Below are 27,273 nucleotides of genomic sequence, written 5' to 3'. Positions count from 1 at the left end.
CCGAATGGTGAGCATAGACAGCAGACTGCCAGAAAAAAAAAACCCTGTTTTGTATTTCATAATAAAAATAGGTTGTCAGCAATTTATTTGGATCCTCCCCCCCACAAAAAACCCACATTGGCATGCTTTTGAGAGGCCACAATGCAACCAGATCTTAACAAGCTACCACCATTTACCAAGTATGAGTAAACTAACAAAGAATGTTCAGTCTTCTGGAAGAAGTTGAATTTTTTTTATAAGTTTTCAGTCACATCTTGTAGTTTGTGCATGCATTTGTGCATGTGTGTGTAACAAGTCCTGGTGACAACATTAAAATACGGACCTTCTGTTCTGTTTAACACAATTTTTATAGCTCAAACTTTTCGATTTTTATTATGCAGTATGTGATTAAAAGAGAAATAAAGCAGTTCATTGCAAAACTGCAAAGCAGTGCTTAATCCATGGAAGTTCTCAAGGGCTTACATTATCTTTACAGAGCTTAGATTCCTTGAAATCTAGAGATTTGCAAATTTTGTTTTATTTTTCTTAAGAGCCATGTAGTAAATATTTCAGACTTTGTGGGCCGTGAGTCTCTGTTTCAAAGCCAGTTGTGTAAGGCTAGATCTTTTAAGTGTGTCTGTGTACAGCTTTAGTCACTAAAGCCGAGGACGACCACATTTAACCTACAGATCATAGCTTGTCAATTTCTCCAAAATTTTCCCCAAAAGAACAGTATTTTTTTGATGTCCTGACCAAGTACCTCATATGTATTCTTTGTACACAGAAATTGTCAATAAAAGCAGCTATCTTTTAAAATCATTGTTTTAGTGGCGCTTGCCCATTGACTTTTACTCTTTAGTGAGTACAGTGAAGATTCCGAGAAAGGTATAGCAGAACCCTGTTTTATAAAACAGGCTGTCACAAGGCCTTGTGTAGACTGTTGTTAACAGTAAGTACAACATGTGTATGTTCTTGTGACTCCTAGCCATATCAGAAATCTTTGAGTTTGCCTGTCATTCATAACTGCCAGTCACTATGCTTGTGGCAAATTAAACTTGGAATGTGCATGGGATTCTGTTTGTGTTTTGTTTTGAATGTGCATGTCTATGTGTGTCTGTGCATGTGAGTGCAGTAACAGAGGACAGAGGAGATGCTGATCCCCCAGAGCTGGAGTTAGAGGTGACTGTGAGCCACCATGTAGGTGCTAAGAATTTATCTCAGACCCTCTGTAGGAGCAGCTAGTGCTCCTAATCACCGAGCCATCTCTGCAGCCCCCATGCATGGGATCCTTAAAGCTAAAGGTGACCATAGAAATTCCCTTACAGTTCGCACAAAATCCTTGCCCACTGGTGGCACTGGTAGTTTCTCTAAATGCAACGACACCTTGGCATCCACAGTGGGAGATAAGGCTTCATAGAATCCAAGACTGTTTTTCTTTTCAACCTAAACCTTTACTAGAGCAGGATGGAAGGCTGTGGTTTTTAGTTTGGGAGAGAAGGCAGCTAGATTAAATACAGTTCTTACCATGGGTGACCTAGTGACTGTAGCTCTACAGGCTAGGAAGCCTCGGTGAGCTGCCTCTGTGCTCCCAGCATCTTTCCAGCTTCCTCATGTTGTGAAACTTGAAGGGGAGTAACTGCATGAAGTATGATACTTGTATGTAGTATAAAGATAATAACAAGTATCTAAATGTAACTTAGGCAAAAGGGGTCACCTGTAATCAGCTGGCCTTCTATATATGTATAGGTATACACACATAGTAATTTATCAAGAAACAAGAAGACATAGCCCAAGGAATGTATCATTAGGTAACTTTGCCAGTAGTGGGTAACATAGAGTGTACTTAGAAAAAGAAGATGTTACAGTTACTCTTGGGGCCACATTTGTAACTATCTGTGGGCTGGTGTCAACCGGTGTGTCCCAGTGCTATGTGACTCTTGAGATTCCATGTTAATGTCCCTAGCCAAGTTGTTATCCTAAATCAGCAACAAGTTATCTAAAAGTCTGGGTATGTGTATATAAACTTTATTAGTGGTTTCTAAGTTTCAGATATTGCAAGACTTGTTTTAATGCTTTTTTCCCTAGATTATGTGATTTCACAGAGACAAAAAATGTCACTTATGTGCCCTTAGATTCTCATGATGCAGTTTTGAGATTTAATTCTGCCCCTACACGTGGCTATGAGAAAGATGTCGGAAATAAAACCACAGTACGCATCATTAACTCCCAGGTAAGATGGATGGAGTGTTTTCACTGGTATATTTTGCAGGCAAATCATTTAAATGAGTGAATAGGAATATCGTTATCCATAACCACATTATCTTGCTATTTCTGTGGATCTTTTAAGTGTGAAGAATTAGTGAAGAAAAATGAAGGAGGGCATTTAGATGTTATTTGAATACGAAGAGATGAGAAAGACCAAGAGAAAACTCAGATTAAGCATAGAGAAAGGATTTTTATTTATGTGTGTGTAACATTTTGTTATCATAGCGTAGTGGGTCTCAACCTTCCTAAAGCTGTGACCCTTGAATGCAGATCCCTGTGTTATGGCGACACCTGGTCATAAAGTTATTTTCACTGTGACTTCCTAACTGTAATCCTGCTACTGTTAGGAATGGTAATTTGGGGAGTTAGAGGTTTGTCAACGGATTCATGGCCCACAGTTTGAGAACCACATGAAACATAAGCGCTCTCAGGATATCTTTGAAACTTCAATTTGTGACATTGAAATTTTGAAAAATGAAAGTAAGTTGCTTAATGGGACATGAAAATACCCCCTTTTCTTCATGTTCTTAATGTCTTTCAAATCTATGGAAAAGATTATTCTCAGAACAAACCACAATCTCTAATTTCCAAAATATGTAGAAAAATGAGATGCTACATGATTTATGGTGAGTTGCTCGCAGAACAAGCTATTAACACTCTGCATGGTTCACTGCACCAGTGAACTGTGGCGAAGTAAAAACAATTACCATATTTTCTTAATTCATATATGTCACTGGCGGTAAGGTCTACATTTTATTTAGTAATTTCTCAGAATGTGATAACCCCACCAAATTACAATACATGTGTCCTGTAAGATACATCATCATTGGTGATGAAAAATGTATCTTCATAATGGTGAAAAAGTTTAACCAATTGAGAATTTCATACATGCATGAAATGTGTTTAGATCAAGCCCACCCTCCAGTTCCTTCCCAGTTTACTTTCTTTTTTGCTTTACAAATCACAAATTCCACCTAGTGCAGGATATATGGATGCAGAGCAAGGCTCTTTTGGAGCCTTAGTGGTGTCTCGGAAACTACATTCCTGAAAACAGCTGGCTCTCCCTTCTCAGAAACGGTCAATTGCTAATAGCTCCTCAGATGGGGTGGGGCTTCATGTCTACTACCCTTCTCTGTCACCCTTCTTTGTCTGGCTTCATTTTGTGCATGCTGTCACAACTACTGTCTGTTCAAATGAGTGACTGTGCCATTGTATCCGGAGAACACTGTTTCTGTGGAGGTGTCTACTGTGTCTGGCTCTTACATTCTTTTCACCCCCTCTTCCGCAGTGATCCCTGAGCCCTGGGGAGATGAGGTATGATGTGTGTCTCATTGAGTGCTGGGCTTTCTGAAGTCTTGTATTCTCTACATATTAACCAGTCATAGTTCTCTGTGTTAATCACCATCTACTGCAAAAAGAAGCTTCTCTGTTCAGGGTTGAAAGACGCATGTGCCTATGGGTATAACCGCATGTATATTAGGAGACAGATTGACACTATTTAGCAGAATAGTAGTAGATTCTCCCCTAGGGCCTACCTATCATAAACTCCCAACCCTGTTACTTGTACGAGGCAAGAGTTTAACATTTTATGGAGTGGGCCTGAAATCCAGTGAGAAAGTCGTTTGTTATTCCCAGAACTTTCATGCCACTATTGCACAAATAGGCACATCATTACTTAACTCCCAGGGTTCCCATCTGGGTGAGACTGATGATAACTTCACCTGCGATGGCATGCCTAATACCTCAGAGCGCTGTGAAAGCTAGTCAGTAGGGACGAAACCTCCAGTGAGTGCCAGGCTGCTTCTTCATGTCTTCTGACAAAAGTCTGTGGTGTCTTCAGTACGAGGGCCTTACCATCAGTTTCTAGAGGGCAACCAAGTACAGAGGCTGTAATTTAAAATTGTTGAGGGTCAATGGAGTGACACTGACCAAAAAAAAAAAAACCCAAACAGGTAACTCATTTGCACTTGGCTTCTTTTTTGATAGCCTGTGGTGTCTGGGAGAAACATTGCCCTCCCCCATTGTAAGGTAGCTCTATTTAAAGCCTTTATATATGTAATTTATATTTTAGGAAGCTTCTGCAGTCGTAGGTCTCAATAAGACATTTTCAAAGGGGTTACCCCTAGTTATCCCCTACACACATATCATTCTATAGCCTGTCTTCCTGTCCCCCACCTCACTTCTTGCTCCATTATTCCCTATACCCCCTTCATGCCATCTGTGTTCTCTCACCCGTCTCCCATGATGTCTTCCTGGGTTTCTGACTTCTTTAGGTACTCCAGTCTCAAAACCCACATCTAGAGATTCAAAGCTAGCATTCGTATGTGAGAGAGATCCTGTGATGGGTTTCGACAACTCACTAAGAATGATTATTTCCCCATTTATCTACAAATCACAATGTTTTTCCTTAACAGCTGAATAGTAGGCCATTGGGCATGTGTACTCTGTTTTCCTTATTCATTCATCAGGTGATGGACACCTAGGCTGTTTCCTTCCTGACTTACGAATACAGCTGTGATGAACATGGCTGACCACATATCTCTGTAGTATAGAGTCCTAGGGTATATGCCCAAGTGGGTTAAAGACTAGATCTATATCTAGCCTGTTGTGGACCCTCCACATTGATTTTCATAGTGTCTGCCTGTACCCTTTTGCAATCCCATCAACAATTGAAGATTTTCCATCTGCCCACACCCATGCTTGAGGTTAACTTTTTAAAATGCTATTTGAGCCATTCTCACTGGGGTAACATGAAATCTCAAATTTAACTTGCGTTTCTCTTATAGCTAAGGATGTTGAACTTTTTTTTTAATGTTCTCAGTTATTTGTATTTCCTCTTTTGAGAACTCTGCTTAGTTCCATGCCCCAATTTTTAATTGGATTGCTTGTTTTTGTGGTTTTCAGTGTGTTTTAGCTCTTTGTTGCTCTAGACACCATCCTTCTGTCAGATGTATAGATGGTAAAGATTTTCCCCTCTTGTTTAGGCTGATGCTTCACTCGAGTGATGGTGTCATTTGCTGTACAGAAGCTTTTCAGTTTTATTAGGTCCCATTTGTCAGTGGTTGGTCTTAATGCCTGTGCTTGATAGCTTTTAAAAAAGATGGATGGCAGGTGAAATTGATGGATCCATCCAGAAGGAGATAGGACCTGGGAGGAGGGGCAACAGCTGACACCTCCTAACTCAATTCTGCCTGTTCCATACCTACCCCTGTCTCATGTCACGCATCAAAGGTAATAAGGAGACTGGGAGACTGAATTAGCTGGGGAGCTTCATCTTGCAAGGGATTGCCGGCATCCAGAGCACTAAATTAGGTGCAGACTTGATGAAAGTGGAGAAAACTGTGGGCTCGCTTTTGCTTTATTTAAAAAGAAAAGGAAAAAATGTCTTTAAATGTACTTTATTTGCTTTACCACGTGATACCAGCCTTATGCCCTCTCCCAGAGGAAAATATAAAACCGGAGCCTTGCTCTCATTCAGCCTTTTACTTGTGACTTGTTTTAAAAACATAACTTTGAAAAAGCAAACACTAGTCATTAAGAACTTTTTTCCCTCCCCTTGTGTGCTTACAGATTCTAGCCAACCCCAGCCATCACTTCATTGACAGCTCCTTATATAAAGATGTTATCCTGGTGGCCTGGGACCCAGCTCCTTATTCTGCTAATCTTAACCTGGTGAGTATTTCCTTGATGACATGGACCATGGGTAGGACAGTGTCTCTGAATAATTTCCCTTAAGAAATTGCAGGTCAGTGATGGGTACTAACTCACGTGTGTACCATACACCTTTCAGTACCATTTGGTGTAGCAGCATAGCTGCCTTCTACTATGTATGGTGCTTTTTCTCTGAGAACTAGAGAAAGCATAGCATATGTAAAGGCTGAGAAAGCTGTAGTTATACCAAAAAGGAGGCTGATCAAACCAACAGTAGTTCCAAAATCATAGGTTGGTAACAAGAGCTTTGGAAATGAACTCAGTGTGGTTGACAAAAACAAAACTAAGTTGTTCATTGTTGCTTAAATAAATAAAGACTGTCCCTGATTTTCTTAAGGATGCTTCTCATTGGCTCTTTCTGAATGGGTTAAATTTATGGAATAACCACCAAATACAAGCAAGTTGTATGTTTTACCTCATGGCAAACTGTTACCTTCCTAAAGGAGAAACTAGCTGTGTTGGATGGAACAGTGTATGAAAAGCCAGTAGGCTTGTAAAATGGATGATAGTCATGTGTTAGTTCGCAATGCTGTTGGCTGAATGAGTAAGTGTCATGACTTGATTTACCCAAACTGGGGAGCATACAGCCTTCTTCAAATGGATGTGGGTGAAATGTGGAAAATCTGCTTTCAAAACACACTGCTTGAGTACCAGGAGACCAGCATACTGTAGTGTGAACCAAACCTTTCTACAGTTCTCGTCATCAAGCTGGAGTAGAACATAATAGTCCTGTCAGCCCCACTGCTGTGACTCCAGCTGACCATGGAGACCCCTGGCCCACGGCCTCTCCGCTTTACTCTCTGACCTCTTCCACAAAATGCCCGCCACCTCTTAGCTAGCCCCAGGTCTCATTGTTTTGTGAATAATTCATCATTGGGAGAGATCGGAGGAAGGAAAGGGAAGGGGAAATATGTCATTGTAATAACAAAAATAAAAGAAATAATTAAAAGATAAAGCATTATTCCTGCCAGGGTTAGAACTGTGATCTCTGATTGTACTTCCCCAGGTAATTGGATCCTTCCCCTCTCTCCAGCTCCAGGCTGGCCCATGACCCTCTTAAGTACCCCCCCCCCCCCTCAGACCTCCACAGTGCTGTTTCCTTTCACAACATGATCTTCTGTTCTGAATTCCAGTTGTTTTTGTTTGGTTTTAGTGGTATAAGAAGCCAGACTACAACCTTTTCACTCCATATATCCAGCACCGCCGGAGACACCCAACTCAGCCATTTTACATTCTTCACCCCAAATTCATATGGCAGCTTTGGGACATTATCCAGGAGAACACTAGGGGAGAAAATCCAGCCCAATCCACCATCTTCTGGATTCATTGGTAGGTGTGTCTAGAAGTTGATAATTGGTTGTGTGTGACTTGTATTGTGTTTTTCAGCCATGTTTATGGTTTTGCCCCATTTCTCCATTTATGTTGAGGCTTTTCACCCCATTTATACTATATTTCCTGTATAGGGTATATGAAGGCATGTCTTGATGCCCTGGGGAAGATGACAGGCTGTAACTGAACCAAAGGTATTGACTTTGTTGTCTCTCTAAGTTTACTAAATGTATAGTATTCCTTGGTCTGCACACAGGGTCTCCATCAGAAGAGGGGAGATTTGTAGAGACAACAATGGCTTCATTTAAATTAAGGACACAGTATCCTCAAGTGAGGCCTGGAGCTTTTGGAGTAGATTACAGCACCATAGTGATATGAAATATTTTATATAAAATCCCAGGAAAACCTTAGTGTGACTATTTTAAGGTAATGCCTCAGATAGTTTCATTTGAAATCCCCAATTCTTTTATAATTTTATTTACATAAGATTTTTAAAATTTATTTTAACATACAGACCACAGTTTCCCTTTCATCCTTCCCTCCTCCCCTCCCTTTCCACCACTTCTCCTCTGTCTCTATTCAAAAAGGGGCAGGTCTCCCATGGGCTTGAACAAAGCATGGTACATCAAGTTGACACAGAACCAAGCTCTTCCCCTGAATCAAGACTGGCCAAAGTAGTCCAGCATGAGGAACAGGTTCCCAAAAGCCAGCTAAGCACCAGGGACCGGTCCTGATCTCCTTGCTAAGAGCCTTACACAGAGGCCGAGCTACACATCTGTCACATACATGTAGAGGACCTAGGTTGGTCCCTTGCAGGCTCCCTATCTGTTAGTCCCAGGAACTCTATGGCTTCCCCTGTCATGCCCCACCACCCCATCCCCCACTCCCGCCCAGCTTGTACAATACTATTTTTCTAAAGTCCTGTGGATTTAGGAAAGGAAATTTAACCCGGTTTTCAGCAGAGACTAAATGTGTTAGAACAGTGATTAGAGCACATAAGGGGATACCACAGTCAAGTTTAATAAAGTCTGTTTTCATATCATCACCATATTTGATAAAGGCAAGAATTATAAAGCAGAGTTGACCGGGGGGGAGGGGGGGGCCGGGAAGGGGGGGCAAAGGTAACTAATAGAGATAGAGATTCAAGGTTTGAAAGGCTCAGCCAGATGGTTGTAGCCATGGAAGGTAATTCCCAGACTGAAGAGAAGCTCGGACCACAAGGGCAGCTCTCCCAGGGGCTGTTCATTGTGGATGTGGGGTTCTCAAAGACCCAGCGTTGGCCTTGTGTCAGGAAGTGAGCTACAAATTCATTGCCATTGCAACAGAGAAGGCTGGGAATACCTAGGTTTGTGTTTGCATTCTTCTCTGCAACTTGAAGGCATTGAACCTTAAGTTGCTTAATGCTGTGGTCCTCAATACACTCGAATGAGACGTGTAATAAAGTCTCTTAAAGGACGAAGCAGGGTAGATAGCTGACCAGCTGCAGCTGCTGTTTTCCAGGGTTGCCTGTGCTCAGTGCAGCATCTGTTAGCCACGTGACTGTTTACATTTCAATTAGTTCTAATTAAATAGAAAATAGCATCCGTTTCGGAGGCTGACCAGCCCTATTTCAGGGACTCGACTGTGGCAGCCTCCTGGTGGCTACCATATGAAACAGCACTATAGGGAGTCTTTTCATTGTCCCAGGGCCATGGTAGAGAGCACTGCTAAGTTTTGCCAATGAAAAGAAACTGTAACACAGCAAATTGGTAAGAAAACATGGGTTCCCACCAGGCCCTCTGTGCTATGTGGATGGAGATCCAGGGGCAATAGAGGACTTCTGTGTCATTAGATTCAGTCTCTGAGTCTAGGCCTCACCTTCCTGAAGGGTGTGAGATTCTCACCACAGTGGGCAGTGGCAACAACGTGGGTAACCTTTACCAGTGCCCTCTGGGCATCCCCATGCTGTTGTGGTCTTTATACTTCCTCTTTGACCTGGATGAGATGGAGTTGACCTGTTCAGTTTACTGGATGTTCTCAAACAGATGGGACTGATGCCAACCACATCTCAGTCTCTCTCCCATGACAACTTCTGTGACATCAGTGAGGAGGGCTGTTTTGTTTTGTTGCTGTGAGATCAAAAGTATGCTCCAGATACCTTTTTCCTGCTCTAAAGTCCCGCTGAAATGTTGACTTGGTTACTCAACATCTGTTACCCCTAAGTGCTGCAAGCTCCTGAACAAAACCAATTTCAGAGGGACAAAGAGGGTTAGAATGTTTTACTGTATGCTTGGCACTGGGAACTGGTCAGCATGGAGGTCCCCATCCAGAGATAGCCCAAAGCAGGGTCTTCCTCATCTTGCTCTGTGTTCCTGTCTGGTACTCCGCTGGGTGAAGCCGAGAGAATCACTTTCTTCACTAACTGTTATCCATATATAAGGAGTAGCTTCGTGGTTGATTGCTCATGCAACAGACACAGCCTGCATTTTCTTAAGCATGCTGAAGAGTTTGCACAAATGAAATAGAGAGACCTCATACATCTGGATTCCGCATCCATGGATTCAAATAGCCACTAACTGAAAATATTTTTTTAATTACATCTTTTCTGAATACAAGACAAGACCTTTTCTCTTGTCTTTATTTCGCAAGTAATAACAACTATTTATATTACCTATATGTTGTTTGAGGTATTTTAAGTCATCCAGAGATACATAGAGCATATGGAAAGATATATGGAATGCTGCAACATCTTGTAAGTGGCTTGAACATCTTTGGATTTGGGTATCTGCATGGGGCCCTTGGTCCAATTCCCCAGATACTAAGGAATGACAGTATTTGGTGAATGAACACAGACTCTCAACGTTTAGCATGCCTCACATCATCCATGAGTTTCCTATATTAGTAATCCATTTCTGCAAAGCAAAACTCAGCAACTGAAAACAATGATTGGTATGTATAACCTCACAGACCTGTGCAAGCCAGTAATCCAGGGACAGATTGGCTGGGTGATTCTTAGTCTCTCCACAGCTTGTAACCACCTGTTTCTTCTAGCTATATTCCTTCTGTTACACAAGTTGGTAACCTTGCTGTGACAAGGGGACCGAGACAGGACAGGCAGTCAGGAACCAGTGAGAGCCAGTTTAGAGGCTAACTGCAACAGCGTTTTAAACCAAAGGTCCTGAGTAAGTGGAGGAGGTTGGGATTTCTGTTTCTTATAGTCTCACAGAGCACTGATGCTGGTTCTGGGGTATTTACATCCCCACTCTCTCCGCTCCATAGGAAAAATATCAAAGTTGCAGGGAACTGTAAAAGCCTAGTCCGCATGTTCTGTACTGACTGTCAATAAGGTCACAAGCTTGGATGCTGTAAGGGGACCCAGAGTTCCAACCCACTCTGCTGCTTATCACTTAATTATGGTAATAATTAAACACAAGTGGAATAATTTTTATTTATGTTACTTTAAATAATACAGGATTCTGCAAAATACAATATGCATCTTTATCTTTTGAAATGGTGTAGCATTAAGCCTTACATTCTGGCCCTACTAGATGTTCATGGCATTTGTATTCCTTTCTTTAACTCACAAATGGGCAAAGAAAATTCAAACATAAACAGCTATCTATGCCCCTGTTTGTACTGGTACATATTTCTTGTACATAGTGTTTCTTTGAAGTCTGTTTGCTTTGCTCTCACCTTCTTGTCCCCGCTCTAGTCCATGGCCTGTCTGCTTCCTTCCCCTCGTCTCTCTTTTGCTTTCATACACACTGTTTCATGTGTCTATAAAATATATAGGCTCCACAAATGATAGAAACTGTGTACAACCAGGATCCTCCGGAAGACCAGAGATCCAGTAGAATGAATGTTCGCTGTTAGGTTGGTTTACACAGCAAGAGGCAGATAGTTCAGTGACAGCAAAGTGTTAGTGGGAAGAGATGTCTGGAAGATCTGCTCTTGTGCAGGCTGCCTGGCGGGTCTAGAGCTGTGTCAACACTGGGACTGCGCCCCCGTGAGGGAACAAGTCATTTCCCCCGTGCTTTAGAAGCTGCACGTTCTCTCACAATCAGCTTCTCCTGTAGAATCCATTTGGAACAAAAGTGCTTTATTTACAGCTGAGCACATTGCACTTTAGAACTTCTCCACACCTCAGTGTTGGGAAATTATCTCATTCAGAGGTTTGCAGTTCATGTATGTTGATTTCATCAAAGCTAAGCATTTATTATCCTTTCAAAATAATAAAAATGGGCCTAGAGAGATGGCTCAGCAGTTAAGAGTCCCCATTACTCTTGCAGAGGACTTGGACTCTGTTCTCAGCACCCTCATGACAACACACAACCATCTGGAACTCCAGTTCCAGATCTGATGCCCTCTTCTGGCCTCCACAGGCTTCTGCAAGCATGTAGTGCACATAAACTCACACAGGGAAATACATGTACATTGAAATAAAAAGAATAAATCTTTAAGTAGTAATAATAAATGACCTAGAAGACATGTAAAGAATTGTAATGATTAATATAAATATATAATACATATTCATATTAAATGAATTAAACTATACTTCTACTATATTCATTAATATCATTAATATTAATATGATACTTATTAAACCTTTTATATTTACAATGTTTCTAGTCTTCTAAAATTCTGGATGAGTACTGTAAAATCATGTTTTCTACATTTTAAACATCAGATCTATGTTACAAATTAACAACCCTGCCTGTCAAAATATTTTGAAGAATCATTATTTAAAATATGAATATTTATTGCATTGAAACATTAAAAATTAACTCAAATTACATATTAATAACTGAAAATTATCTTTCAAAACATTTCTAAATAATTCTGGATATATTTTGACTTGATGGCATGGTCATTACTTAAAAATGATTGAAAAACCTGACTTCTAAAAGTGTGTGTGTGTGTGTGTGTGTGTGCGTGTGTGTGTCTGTGTATGTCTGTGTATCCCACACTGCAGTGAAGGTCAAAGGACAATTTGCATGAGACTCAAGAATTTATCAGGTTTGGTGCCAGGTTCCTTTATCCACTAAATTTTCTCACCGAACCCAAAATACATTTTTTTTTTGAAAAATCCATTTCAATACTATGTAAGTCAAAAGAAACCTGGATACATTATTTGTTCTCACATAGCTATAAGACCAACACTTTGACCAAAGTTTAAGGAAAATTGTGCTTACTGTTTCGTTAGCCTTGCTTGGCAGCAGTATTGGGTGAAGGTCTTGATGTGTGGTCCAGGATGGTATCAAACATGGAAATTCTCCTGATTCAGCCTCCTGAATGTTGAAAACACAGCTGTAATTGGCAGCTCTTAAAAAAAAGAATCTCCTGTAACTTTATAGATTCTATAAAAGGAAATAAATAACATTATTAACTAAATGTTTAAGCATTGTGAAAACACCAGATAGTTCTCCTCATCCTTCCTAGCACCATCTTTCTGATTTTATTTTATACCAGTTCATGTCTCTATCACATCCGGGTCTTAGTGTGACAAGTGTGCCCCCAGCGGGCTCCCGTAGCCCCAGCACACATTCAACACATACTGGGAAAATGAGTGGGTGGGACTAGGTCTCTCAACTTCTGGATCGTCCCTCAGTGTAATGTATAGCTCCTGCAGGATGCTTAACTCCTCCTGGGTCATTTTGTGGTTAAGACCTTGAATTCTTCAGATATCAGAATAAAATCAGGGCCCCAATTTACTAGCTCTAGCCCCCAATTTTTTATGTATGAAACAAAACTCTTTGTCATGAAGTTTTCATGTGGCTAAGCACATTAACTACTCAATAGTGCTCATTCTTAGCTATAACTCTGCTGTGCCTCATTCAACAACTTGCTCCAGGTAAAATGATACCACACTCCCAACTGGAAGTAGACTGCTCCCTCATTAAAGGCCTAATCAAGGTGAAAGTAGCCTTTCATTTCCTGTGATGTTCAAAGGCCAGAGAGTTCGTTACATACCCTAGTTGTTGCCTATTTTTAATTGTTGAGTATTTTTATTGTTGCAGAGTACTTGATATCATGGGACAGTTACATCAAAGAGCCATTGCTCTGGCCATGTACTAATATATACTACAAATATATTCTGTATGTGTCATACATTTTCCTTTCTTAAGCTACTTCCTTAAGTCTCAAGTCTTATGGTTAGGTGGCCATCCTGAGCATACATCACCTGGTTGTATTTATACTTAGAGTCTGCGTCTGTCCGCAGGGTACACTAGAAGATGCTCTGGAAATGTAGTATGAGTCCCGACTCCCCAGAGAAACAGTATGGAACAATGCTATAAATTTAGCTGATGCGGCAGAACCATTTAGAACCCATTTCTTTGGACAGTGTTTTTTTTAAAGATTTACTTATTTATTACATATACACCAGATTGAATTGTAGATGGTTGTGAGCCACCATGTAGTTGCTGGGAATTGAACTCAAGACCTTTGGAAGAGCAGTCAGTGCTTTTAACCTCTGAGCCATCTCTCCAGACCCCTTGGGCAGTGTTTTAATCTATTACCATTTCTCTCTTTCATCGCTAGTTAGATACTAGTGATTGCGTCTTGGAACCTGATGTGTTGAGGTCATTAATTCTGCTCTATCCTGACTGAGTAGAGAATTCTTTCCTTGGACTCCTATAGCTTCTCTTGTGCCCATGTGAGGTTAACTACTTTTATAGAGGATGGATGCACTCAGTGAGAGTCATAAAGCCTGGCTCACTGCTGGCTGTACACAGAAAGTGCCCAAACAATCCAGGAAAGACCAGCATCCCTGATATTAGTGGGCCACTTATGACCAGGAGTCTAGCACACTAGGTGCTGAGCAGGTTTGTAATGTCCTACTGACAATTTTATTATTATTATTGTTATTGTTATTATTATATAAACCACCAACATTCCATCAATTTTTAAAAAGCAAATTCTACTGGTGATATCATAAGTAATATTTCTATAATTCACAGCAACAACCTGCTACTAATGTTTTTTTCATTATATAAACCATCAACACTCCATCCATTTATCAAAGGCAACCTCTACTGACGATATTGTAAGTAATACTTCTAAAATTTACAGAGGCAAACCCTATAATTTCAGGCTATTTAATACATATACAAGAATTACATGCTTAAAAATTAGTCATAACCTCTTTTTCTCCATTTTATGTTGCATTTTAGAATCCAGTTTTCTGAGATACTGTTCAAACTGAGAACATTAATGCAAAATATCAAACAAATTAAGTCCTTATTTGTGGTGGTATAAAATATATCATAACTTCTTGCATTTTCTATAAATAACGAAATAAATGACATAATATAAATGAACTAAAATTGACTTTCAGGTATTACTATTGTGTGTGTTTTATTCTTTGATGCAGTAAATGCATCTTGGATTTTTCTCTTATCATGTGAGTTCATATTTCCAATAACTTTGAATCACAGATATTTTCTGTAAATTCACTTTAAAAGTTACTTATTCTCTTGAAGAAATCAGAAGTATACTTGTTAAGTGTTCCATCTCTTGATCAAATGTGTAGAGCAACTCATAAAGCAGCTGCAAGATTTCCATTAGCCTGCCATGTTTCAATGCCCCAAGCCTTTCCACCCTCACCACCCATCTAGACTGCGTCTTCCTACTCTTATTGGGCATACTCAGAAATTCCTAATTGACTCTGTATGACCAAGTGTTTATTCAAAGTGATTTAAACTGATTTTTTGCTGGTACTTACCAATTTGCTGTTTTATACCAAGAGCTCATATTGCTATTCGATGGAAAGATGTTTATACAGAGAATTTGCCAATGTTAAATATTCTGCCAAGTGAAGGAAGTATAAGTTTTGTTGAGTCAAATTCTGCTCATGCTAAGTGTTTACCTGAGTCCCATGGTGTCCCATGGATGTATGCACATCCACAGGGATGCCTGACTCCTACAGTGTGTCATACATACAATGGCATTTCCTGACTCCCACAGTGTGTCACATGTATGTGTGCATGCCCACAAGGCTTCCTGACTCCCACTGTGTGTTGTGAATGCATGCACACCCATGAGGCTTTATAGATAACACCCCATTCATTGTAAGCTTGATAAAATATGAACAAAGGGTCAGCTCTGCCTTTGGTTCAGCTTTCAAAGCAAATAATTATCCATCTGCTTATCATGCTGACTCATATAACATGCCATCTTATTAAGACCAATTGAGATGGTTTTTAGTTGCTTTGATAATTTGACTACCGTATACAATATTCAAAAACATACAGTTTGGCAAATGATACCTCCTGAATCATAACTTCCCAGAACATACTGATAACTTTGTATGTTCAAATGAATCCCTCTTGAGGAGTTTTCTGGAAAAAAAACCTGGCTGAATAAAAAAAGTCATGAGTTGAATTTTGTTTAAAGATTTTAAGTACCTGGCTATATGCCCATTTGATTAGCTTGGGAAATACATCAAAAACATTTAGGTACTTGTCTGTCTTTCAGAAGTCCAGCTCCAAGTCGAAATCAGCATGACTTCTGTTAGTTATGAAAGCAGTTAAAATTTGGTAGTAAGTAAACAAAATTACTTAACAGAAATGTTCTTTAAGTAATTTTTCAGAGTTCGTGGCTATAGAATTGTATAGTACTAGCTGAACTAGAGAACTTGGGTTTATTTTGTTTTTCTTTTTAAAATTATTTTCTAATTCATGTAATTCTCAGGAGAAATTAAAAATAAGATCAATTAACATTATAGCCAGATATGAATTTCCTATGTCAGTCTGGTATAGTGAAATGTTTACAAAGTGATATTTGAATTTAACATCTATGTTATCTATACACAAAAACTGTCCAGAAAGGCATGGCGGCTGATTCTCAGGCCTACTTGTGAGGTTGGCCCATCGCCACTACCTAGGAACATGGTCTTGGAGTAGGTTTCCAACCCCTCTACACCTAGAGTGCTACTCACTGAGCCTGTGAGCCTTTTGAGGGTTTGAAATTTTGGAACATGCCAAGCAGAGGCCTGCTGTGATCCACTCCCACCCAATCCCTGAAAGACAAGCATCTAACATACTTCCCTTGTTAGCATTCCAGATGCAATGCTACCTTTGTCATCTCAGCTTAGTCTCTGTGGCCTGAGCAGCAGCAAGTATGTCCCCCCTATCGTTCAAAGGCAGATAGAAGTTCAGATGAAGGTTCTGGCTAGTTCATGTTTTGAAGAAGGCTCCCTTCCTGCCTTCTTGCTGTGTACGTACATGATACAGGGAGAAATCCATAAATTAATAAGGACTTAGTCTTTGTAACATGCTCCCCTAATCCCTCTGTCACCGGCAAACTGAGAGTGAGGATCTCAACAATGCATTACAGGGTGTCTGTCACACCACTGCTGGAGGAGTGAAGGACATCTGGTGTGACTTCTGGAAGGAGGTGGCAGGGCTTTTGTCTGGCTTTTCCAGAGCTTCTCTTTTGCTGCTTTTGCATGTGTCCTTTGTTGTGATATGGTGGAGCAGTGTGCTAGACCCTGTGGGTTGCCTCATGAGTCATCAACAGTAGAGCTGTGTGAGACTCTGACACAGTAGCTTACTGATCCAGAGGACAAGGGAGCCCAATGCTATTGCTCTGACATCCTCTGCAGGACAACTTAGATAGGACAGAAACAGCATGACTTTATATTTTGTTCACAATAAGTGAGGATAACGCTTTCAAATAATGGATTAAGGAACACTTCCTTTAAAGTTTCAAGTTAACCAGACTTGGATTCACCCACCTTGAATGCCAGAATTTCATCAGCCAAATGGAGGAAGATCACAAGTTCAGGGTTAACCTGTGCTATGTTACTAGGCCCTGTCTCAAAAACAAAAACACAAAACAAAACAAACAAAAACTTCATGGTGGTGGTACAGAAAAAATGGAGAGAGAAAGGAGGAGGGGGGAAGGGAGAGACAAGAAAACCTAGACTGAGTGAAGAGGAGCATCACTTCATGATGAGGTTTTGTTGTTGCCTACTGGAAACACTTAAAATTGAAAACAGCTTCAGTAATGACAACCTCATGAGGATCCTAACTTACTATTTGTCATTGCTCTAACCCAGCCTGTATTCTAACTCAGGGTACTTCTGAGAGAATACATTTCTTGGGCTCAAGCAATCCTTCTGCTCTAAAGTAGCCCAGGCTACAAGTGTACCATATCACATGTTCCCAAGAAACATAATTTTGTGAATAAAATTCTTAAAATTTACACCCTGATACTATTGTGTAGATCTGTTCTATGCAGGATTCCGTTTTAGAACTGTTTGGGGAATGGTTTATATTTAATATATAATAAAGTTTCATAATCAGCTTCTATAGCATGTGTTTCTTCAGAACATAATAATCCTTTAGGGGATACTCTTGTTGACTATAGGAGCACACTGGAAGTTATAAATCACACACTGGAGCAAGGTCCCCTTACATTCAGTTTTATCTTTGTATGTCAGTTTTAGGTCTGCAGTAATAACTGAACAAGTGGCTGGATATGTGCAGTACATATTTATATGTGTTATATATATATTTATTCCACCATTAACCTTCCTTCATAATGGAAGCTGTAACACCGCAAGTGTGAAGCATGTGTCACCAAAGTCACCCCTGGAAGTCACCACAACTCCATGCCCCCTCCCCAGGAAAAGGCCCCCACCCCGTGCTTGGAGCTGCTCAGTCACTGTATGTTCATTTCCCTCTCTGCCAGGAATCCTCATCATGATGTCCATGTGCAGGGAGGTGCACGTGTATGAGTACATCCCATCTGTCCGGCAGACAGAGCTTTGCCACTACCACGAGCTCTACTACGACGCAGCCTGCACTCTGGGGGCATACCACCCACTGCTCTATGAGAAGCTCCTGGTGCAACGCCTAAACATGGGCACCCAAGCAGATTTGCATCACAAGGGCAAGGTGGTACTGCCAGGCTTCCGGGCCCTGCGGTGCCCGGTAACCAGCCCCAACAATACGTACTCTTAAAATGGAACTCTTGGGAACTGATGTGCAATAAGGTACTACTGTTGTCCTCAAAGTCACAAAAGAATACTTGAAGATAGATTTAGACAATGTGTTGTCTTTAATTGTAACTTAGTGGCCATGAGAATTCTTTCTAGTCTAAGCCATTGAGTAACTGTTACTGCTATGAATATAGAAATGGAACTTTGAAACTATCCAAGAAATAAGCAAAAAAAGGATACATAGAAAGAAAACAGATGTGTACCCATGGGCATGATACCTCTAAACATGTTAACCTCTACATCAGAGACACTCTTTATCACAGTTGGTTCCAGCCATGAGTTAGGGTGATACTACTAGTAATATGGTTTCCATCTAGAAATATCCAAGTTGGGGTCCTGTTGCTAGCATGTCACTTGTATGCATTAAGCAGCCTGGATTCTGTGATGGATGTCTGAAGTCTCACTCCACATATCTTGTCGGGCATCTGATTTTCAACCATGCCTTTGAAGCGCTGCTTCCTGGTGCTGTCTGGATGTTATGACGGAGAACCAGACCACACTTAGAAAAGTACAACTCATCCATTCCAGGAAGCCAAACCAAACCCCTGCTGCCAGCAAAGAACAGCTCCTTTGTCTTCCTGCAGCATCCCATACCTGGCCAGCAGCACTTGGCGCATGTAGGCAGCAGTCCAGGTGGTACCTGCAAGGTCATGACTGGTCAGGCATCCCTTCCCTGGCTGTTCCATTTTATGCTCCTGGCCTGCAAAGGCACCCCGTAGCTCTCATATAGCCAGTGACAAACATGCAAGGCAATTACTGCATCCCTGAAGGTCAGCCAAGGGACATCCTTGTTCCTTCCACACTATAAAGAGAGGATTTGGAGTGCTCACTCTGAGCTGCAGGGGATGCACTCCTGTAAATTCTGTATGCAGTTTCTGCAGGCTTTCTCAGCTATTGGAGACTTGCCCTTCGTGTGCTCTGAATGTCCCCAGTTCACTGACAAAAGGCTAAGAGCCCATTCTTGTTTTCATCAGTATGTTTTATGTTAACAATGTGGCAGAGCCACAGAATGGTTTCTAACAAGGTGACTATATGTGTGGCAGATGCATGGGCAGGAGCAAGTGTTCTTCCCAGCATGTTCCTGTACTGAGATTTTTAACCTAAGCTTCTGTCACTAATGCATCCTTTTGTGTGGATTTTTTGTTTGTTTTTCAATGAAGACAGTGGAAAAGAAGCGTTTTAGAATTCTTGTTTCAATATCAAATCAAAGCAACTCTCAGTGGTATAGTTAAGAGTTTTTGGCAATGACAATAGCAGTTTAATTAAATGCAACCCCCCCTTGCAAAATGTGTGGCTATCAAAATTTTGTAGGGGGAAAATATGTTTGTTTCCTGATTAGTTTTGTCCTGGCATGCTCTAAGGATTGCTTCCCAAGGAAGCATAGTTTTCTGAGACCGCCAGCTTCTGTTTGACTATTCTTCCCAGCAGAGCTGAAGCAGGCCTGCAGACATGCCCAGTGGCTTGCTACAGCAGTTAAGTGAGAAGAGTCGGGGTTATGACTGCATCTGCTGAGAGCCCATGCTGAGCTCCACAACTGAGCATCATCTGCTCACCCGGGTCCGGCCTTGCAGTCTCACAAAAGCTTGGCCTTGTCCCCATGTTGACATGTCTAATCCTGTCCGTAACTCTTGAGGACACGCTGGTGTGGGATGTGTATTTACCCCTAGAGTCCTTGGATGATTCTAGATCTTCCAGGCTTTGCCATTTTAAATGCTCACAAACATTAATAGTCTTGAAGGGGATTCACTTACTCGGCATACTTATTATCCCGGACAATCCCCTTTGGTGGCATGAGAATTTGGTTAGAGAATAACTTATTGAGGTCAGTGTAAATAGTCAAGTTCAAAAGCCCCACAAAACACTTCAAAGGCTGTTAAATAGCATTCTGTTGTCGCTCATGTACTTTTAAAAGGCGGCTCTCAGTTTTACAGGGGTTACAAGGAGACTGTAGAGCATAAAGGAAATTTAATTAAATTTTTTGAATTTATTATGGCCCTAAAGACTCTTGGGAATCAGAGTCTGTTAAACACTCAGAAAATGTGGTGCCCATATTAATATACTGTTGGCTAGGCACTCTTGTATTTAAAAGTTTAAATAGCTTAGCCTCTTGCAAATGTCACACAGTGATGGCTAATGTGATGGCTGCTTCTTGTATTAGCTAAATGGGTCCTAAGTGGCAGTATTTTGCCAGGCATTGATTAAATACTTCCACACTACGTTTACTAACCTAAAGTGAACCCCACAGCAGCCGTAGAATAGCAACACTAACCGGCCTGCCACCTCATTTCTCTCCGGCTCTGGCTCTTCCAGAACCGTGTGACTTCTTCTGTGAAGGGACTCCGGTCAGATCTTCTTGGTGCCACCAGAAGCCACCAGGTGCTGCTTCCTCGTGCCTCAGGTCTGATAGATGTCACATCCCTTTGTTTTGCAAGAAGGCATCGGCATCAGCACTCTGTTTCTTGTTGTTGCCTCTGTTCCTATTACAAAGACACCAGTGTTGTCTAAGAATAAGGACTCAGTCACGTCCAGATTCTCTCGAACTTGTGTCTCTAGCTGCTCACATGAGGCAAGAGATAATTTATGCATGATGAGGATGCTCAGACACAGACAACTCCATGGAATGGCTGACCACACCCACCACATCCTCATAGAGCTAATTCTATGGTAGACTCTGAGAGAACAAGTGGTGCATGCAGGCATCTCAGATGTGCTTTAATAGTCAAGTTAGAGATGTGAGTACACCTCCATTGCTGTGTCTTTTCCTCCCTGGTCTCTGAGCTCAAGGTGCTTTGTTTCAGAAATGGAACTTTGTGTCTTGACCCCTTGGTCCCTTCACCAGTCAACCAGGATTCTCTGGTAGTCCCATCGTTGGAACCATAACATCTAAGCAAAAGCACTGATACTATAGTCGTTAGTGTTTTCAGAATTGGATGTCAAAGGGCCTGGCTTACTCTGTCATGTTTATGAGCTACTTCATCTGCTGGAGGAGAGCTCAGCCCCCTGTTGTCAGCTGACCCTACTCAAAAATTCTGGATTAACTGGGCACAGTTTTGGGTGCATCAAGTGGAATTGTTTCCCATAAGTTATGGCATGATAAAAGACTTTGGTGTGCACCAGTGACTTGATTAAGTTGCACCAGATTTTCTTAGGACACATGATACATTAGTCTGCAGACATGTCCCATCACACTGTCCATTTCAATTTCTGGCTTTCTGATAGTTGGAATGCTACTCCATGGCCATATGTCTGATGAAGGCAGCTCTGTTTAGACATGAATAGCTTAGGTAAAATATGCCTGCATTTCAGCACGCTTTTGTATCTGGACGTTTCCATTGTGAGATTACTCCACATTCCTGTCTTTTGGGCTTTGTTTAGACACTTGGTGAGTGAGTGGTGGCATTTCTCTAGCAGCTCAAGAAAATAAAATGCAAGTTCTGGTTCTTGTTAAATGAATGAAGTCTTCAATAACAAAAGAATCTCAGCATGGTCTCTACAAGATTAGGGTAGTGACACTTGAAGAAATAAGGCTACTGATAGAGTTCTTAATCTTAGCATAAAAGTGTGCTTGTAGATAGTTATATAACTGTATATATACTTATCTACACACATGGTTGGTTTTGTATTGTCTTTTTCTTTCATCTTTATGATAAAAGCTTTACAATAAATTGTATTTTAATTATGAAGACACAAATTTTTTTAAGAGAAGGAAGCAAATATTTTGTTCTTCTGCTAAAAATAAACCAGTTTTCTGCCGTCACCCCCCCCACACCCCCTCCCATTTTACATGTCATAGCCACATTAACAATGACCAAAACATTGAAAGGTACAGTGCATCCATTACTTAAATGTTGTAATTAGTCAGAAGCCTGATGTAGCTCTGAATTTTGATGAGTGTGTTGACTGCCCATGGCTTTTACAGATTAAGGGAAGAAATACTAGTTGATTCTCTGGAAAATAAATTTTAACAAAACAAGTGCAACAGTAGTGTTAAAGCCTAAGTTTACAACACCTACCCTGTTTTGCTCTAGATAAATACTTATGGAATCTTTCTGCTGGAAACCAGTGAACTTTTTTAAAGGCTTTGGGAATTTTTTTGTATGATAATTTTTAAAACAAAATGTGTTGTCTTCAAACTAATTAATGGCTTGAGGTTTTCCAAGAAGCGCATTTTAAAAAGTGTTTGTACACATTTTAACACTTGGATATTTTCTATTTTGGTTTTGTATATTTTTATGTGTACACAGTGTACAGACTTGTAAATAAAACATGTTTTCATTTATCTAGAAGTGTCTCTATCTTAATCTGGAAAGTGCACATACAAATGAGGGAACAGCCATGCAGCCCTTACAGAGACAAATCAGGCACTGAGACACACTGGGCCTGGAAGGGGAGGAGCAGCATCAGTGACCACAGTGTGCACGGGGAGGCAGCTTGGCCAGAAACCAGAGGCGGGTCCCATTCAGAACATTCTTCCTGGTAAATAGCCGCATGCAGAAAAATGGCAGGGGTAAACATCAAGTAGAAAACACATGTTTTACGTTAGTGTGCCTTTATATTACCTTTAGAACCAAGTGTTTCGATTAATTGTATAACTCGTCTCACTTAGCAGGCTTTAAGTCACATCTGCTGCGATGTCAAACCAGCCTTGGTCTTCACACCTACCCTGGAAAGGAAAAAAATCAACTGATGAGGTCTTGAAAAGCCATTCTGGGTCATTTGTAGTTTTATGGCTAGAATGTGAAGGAATCCTCAGATCCCAACAGGTGTGAGGATTTGATGTGAAGGCAGATGTGGGCAGTTGGGGAGCTCAGGAAGCATATAGCTCACTGGGAGCAGCTGTGGTGACTTGTGAAGACCCCCTCCCCACTTTTTGCACCATTGGCCATTTGTTTTTCCTAGCAAAAGGATGGGTTTTTTTCTTCCAGATCATGAAAATCGGCCTTCCGTGCTAGGAAGAGTAGGACTGGCCAGGGGTAGCTGGTAGTTTAGCACCAAGCACATGGATAGGAGATTAGTGGTTTGAAAAAAAATGGCCCCTGAAGGGAGTGGCACTATTAGGAAATGTGGCCTTCTTGGAGTAAGTATGGTCTTGTTGGAAGAAGCATGTCACTGTGGAGGTGGACTTTCAGGTCTCAAAGGTGCTCAAGCTATGTCCAATGAGACAGTTCACTTCCTGTTGCCTGCAGATCAAGATGGAAGACCCTCAGCTGCACCTCTGTGTCTGCCTGCACACCACCACTTTTCACCATGATGCTAATGGAATAAACCTCTGAAACTATAAACCATACAATTAGATGTTTTTCTTTATAAGAGTTGCTGTGGCCATGGTATGACTAAGCAGCAACAGAAGCACTAAGACAGAGATCCTGTGCTTTGAGATCTCAATGCTGCTAGAAGAAGATGGAAAAAAAGGAGTTACATTAGTAGATGAGAGATAAAGAAGGAAACAGATGTCCCAAACTAACCAATGATTTAGAATCATTCAACTTACTAGGAACTGTACTGAGACATAGAATTTGGATTTCTTCTTACGATCTAGAGCTATGGAATCGAGTCCTTTCTGACAACCCTGGGCAGGGTCACAGCCACAGTTTTGGTCTCCAGTGATCAGAAGGGGAAAAGACTCGTACTTCAGGCACTGCAGAATGCTTTGCTGCAGAGCCAGGGTGTGTAAAGGCTAGGTACACTTCCCCCACTCTCTTTGCTTAGAGGAGGAAATGAAGAACAGCTAGGGCCAGGAAACAGGAAGTAAAAAGTAAGTGTTGGGCTCTCTGATGTTACTTTCAAACACAAATCATTAGTTCAGAAACAGACCTACCTCCTCACTAAAGACACATGAGCTAACCAAGCTGACTGCAATGAAGTGTTCCACCAAGAGGGCCAATGTACAGACCTTGATGGGGACGCCCATTTCCCTAGGATGATTCTCCTGCCCCTTCATTCATTGAGACCTTAACAATGGAGGTCTCGTAGCCAATCCAACCTAAAACACTATTTTCTGCTTCATTACAGAACATAGTTGCTGACCCCTATCATAAATACAATCTATCCAGAACATGGTTTACATACAGTTCTCACAAAGCCATTTTTCAGGGCAGATATTCTGTTACCTCCAGGAAAGGTGGGGGGGGGTCTAAGAGGTTAAGCCATCTGCCAACTGTCACATAGCCAGGAAATTACATGGAGGCCTCTAGTCTTCGATTTCAGAGTGCATGCTGGGAGCTATGGCACCAGTCTTTCAAAGCAGCCCCTCCCCGAGCTTTTGCCCTAATCCTTAACAGTCCCACTGCACAGCAAACCAAAAACTCATTTTTGCAAGGACTTTACTAACTCTACACAATGACATTTCAATCAGTTGAAAGACAGGGTGTTCAACTTTATGTACCATAAAGCCACTGTTACTGGTACCTTCTAGGATTGTTTACGTGTACACTGGTGTTAAGACAATGGGGAAATTGCCAATGATGCATTTCTGAGAACATATCCCCATCATTAAACAAATGTGACTACTTTGTATATTGCGGAGAAGTTGTGCTTTGGAATTTATGGGTAATTGGACTTTCCCAGTTCTATGAATCCCCAGAGCCCTGAGGTGGATCTGAACTACATATGCCAGTCAAGTACACATCTTACTCTGTTGTAAGAAGCTGGACTCTCATTGCCATAGCCTAATGAAAAGTAACTCCATGTGTTGCTGTCAGAAGGTCACCATTGAGTGACACTCCATAGCTCTTTCTCTCTATCCTAACCGAACTCTAACATACTCAAGAAACAAGTCAAGCAAACTTGAAGATTGAGGTTCCAGCTTAGACACTTTTCCAGATCAGAAAAGTCAACATGTGACAGAAATGAGTGATGCTGAAATGCAGTACCTTCGGTTCTCACTAACTTCATTATTGTCTGAGGGTGGAGGAAAATACAATAACAAAAGGGATTAAAACAGTAACCCATGTTGTGGTCGCCTGTTTTAAAAGAGGCTGGTGAAGATATTAGAGCTTGAAAGGGAGATCTGTGGGGCTCTGGAAGAACCTAGAGGTGGACATTCTCCTGAGTCCACAACACCTGGGCTCAGTACATAGAGAGTCAATGGCAGTTGATGAGGTAGCTGAGATCCACTACCAAGCCAATCTGCTTTTGAAGAAGATCCTGCAAGGATCATAAATACCTTTCTTTCACAACCAAATCCAGATATAGACCCAGAATTTCCACGTAGTCTTGGAGTTAAAAACACCCAGAGAGGTTGGAAACGATCATTTTTCCAACACAAGGTTAAAGACTGACACATTCCAAGCTTAGATAGAATTTGGAACAACACTGAGATTAACATGGCCCCTGTACAAAGATAATGTTCAGATTACTGTAAGATTCCGTTTTGTGTAGCAAAGAGTGTTAAGCGAAATAGCCATTCATAGGCACCAGTTGCTTCTATTATATGTAGAAGCCGAAATGCTTGATCTATGTAGAGAGCACAAGAGAGGTAGAAAAGGCTGGGAAAGGGTAAGGCATGGGGTACCAGAGTACAGACAGATAGAATAAGATTGTATGTGCTATGCACTCACTGTAGGGAGGGTAGAGCTCACAACTGCTGCAGCTGCTTGAAGGATACCAACATATGCACAAAATAAATGGAAGTAAAAGAAACCCTGGTCTGGTAATGCAAAGGCTCCATCTGCCTACTATACACACATCTAGAGTGTATAGCAGTGGAAGAGAAAGAACATCTCTGCATCATCCACCAGCTCACTGAAGGCAGAATTCATCTTAAAGGACCATCTTCCTGGAAATCTGACTCAGGGACTGCAGACTGGTGGTCTTGTCCTCACAGATGGGCTGTCCGGAAAGATGACACAGCTAATGTTAATTGCCTAGTCACCCAGATGGTTTTCTGTCCTTCGGATCTCAAAAATAAAATGACTATTCCTGAGAAATACCTCAACTTCTCCAGGCTTTCCTTCTCAGTGGTCAACTCATGACATATTACACCATCAGCAGGCTTGTCTTTCTCAGTCTAGGTTTCTTCACTCAGGATGATTTTTTTCTACTTCCATCCATTTACCTTCAAATTTCCTGGTGTCCTTGTTTTTAATGACTGAGTAATACTCCATTGTGTAAAGGCACCAAGTAATCCAACTAAAAATGGGGTACAAATCTAAACAAAATTCTCAGCAGAAGAATTTCAAATGACCAACAAACACTTGAGGAGATGTTCAACATCCTTAGCCATCAGGGAAATGTTAATCAAAATGACTGAGGTTCCATTTTACACCTATCAGAATGGTGTGGATGGTCAACCACTCACACTAAGAATGCCAGGAAAAGGTAGTAGGATATTTATTCAGATAGAAAGAAGTAACTTACATGGGAAGCTGGGAAGCCCTTCGAAACGTGGCCAGCATCCAAGGAGAGAGTGTCAGGAGGCCCTCTCTCCATTTATCCCCTCTCCCTCACTTACTGTAGCCACGCCCATTGGGGCGTAGCTAAAGCTGCAGGTAGTCTCTCCCTATAATTCTGCTTTAAGTCTAAAGAGAAGATTTAGACTTGATACAAAAACTCAAACATATACAACATATGTACAAAGAAGATGATAAGCAATTATAATCTACTTATATCCTACCCTAGGTAATCTATCCATCTAAACCCAAGAAGAGGGTTTGAAAGAGATTCCCAAATCTTGACCACCACCTTCCAACCCCAGCCCTAAATAATTGAAAACTAACACTAACAGGTGTAAACTATCCTGTAATATCAACAGTAGAGAAAGGGCATAGTATTCTCAAGATTACTTCCTGCTGAAATAGGATGACAACAATCTCATGGGAACCTGTAGGAAGAAAATGTTAGTATAACAAGAGTCTTAAATAGATTAAATAGTCTCTGTTTGGCAGGAGATGCTTGATTGAAGTTCTTGACTGAAGTTCTAATGTTAGTTGAAGCTCTTGTCTGAAGCTCTGGCCAGATTGTAGAAGGTGCATCGTATCAGTTCATTGCTCTGGAGTCATGTTGAG

General features: G+C 41.1%; 1 protein-coding gene and 1 long non-coding RNA gene across 2 annotated transcripts in view; one reads left to right on the top strand and one right to left on the bottom strand.

The window, feature by feature from the left end:
- Positions 1-22,547, top strand: part of St6gal2 (ST6 beta-galactoside alpha-2,6-sialyltransferase 2) — a 65,992-nt gene extending 43,445 nt beyond the window's left edge. The window contains 5 exon segments of the mRNA XM_040729410.1: positions 2,112-2,209; positions 5,815-5,916; positions 7,109-7,243; positions 7,245-7,284; positions 17,959-22,547. Of these exon segments, the coding sequence (XP_040585344.1) occupies positions 2,112-2,209; positions 5,815-5,916; positions 7,109-7,243; positions 7,245-7,284; positions 17,959-18,230 (647 nt within the window). The 3' untranslated portion in view covers positions 18,231-22,547.
- On the bottom strand, positions 20,639-26,715 carry LOC121133285. Its single transcript, XR_005870105.1, has 3 exons — positions 26,627-26,715; positions 22,828-22,931; positions 20,639-20,745 (listed from the first exon to the last, which is right to left on the bottom strand). It is a non-coding gene; the product is annotated as an uncharacterized LOC121133285 (long non-coding RNA).
- Positions 26,716-27,273: the final 558 nt, after the last annotated feature.

The sequence above is a fragment of the Mesocricetus auratus genome, unplaced genomic scaffold (genome assembly GCF_017639785.1).
Source record: "Mesocricetus auratus isolate SY011 unplaced genomic scaffold, BCM_Maur_2.0 Super-Scaffold_100021, whole genome shotgun sequence".
Lineage (NCBI taxonomy): Eukaryota > Metazoa > Chordata > Mammalia > Rodentia > Cricetidae > Mesocricetus > Mesocricetus auratus.
Note: the sequence above shows the minus strand (reverse complement) of the source record. Positions and strands in the feature narration are given on the sequence as shown.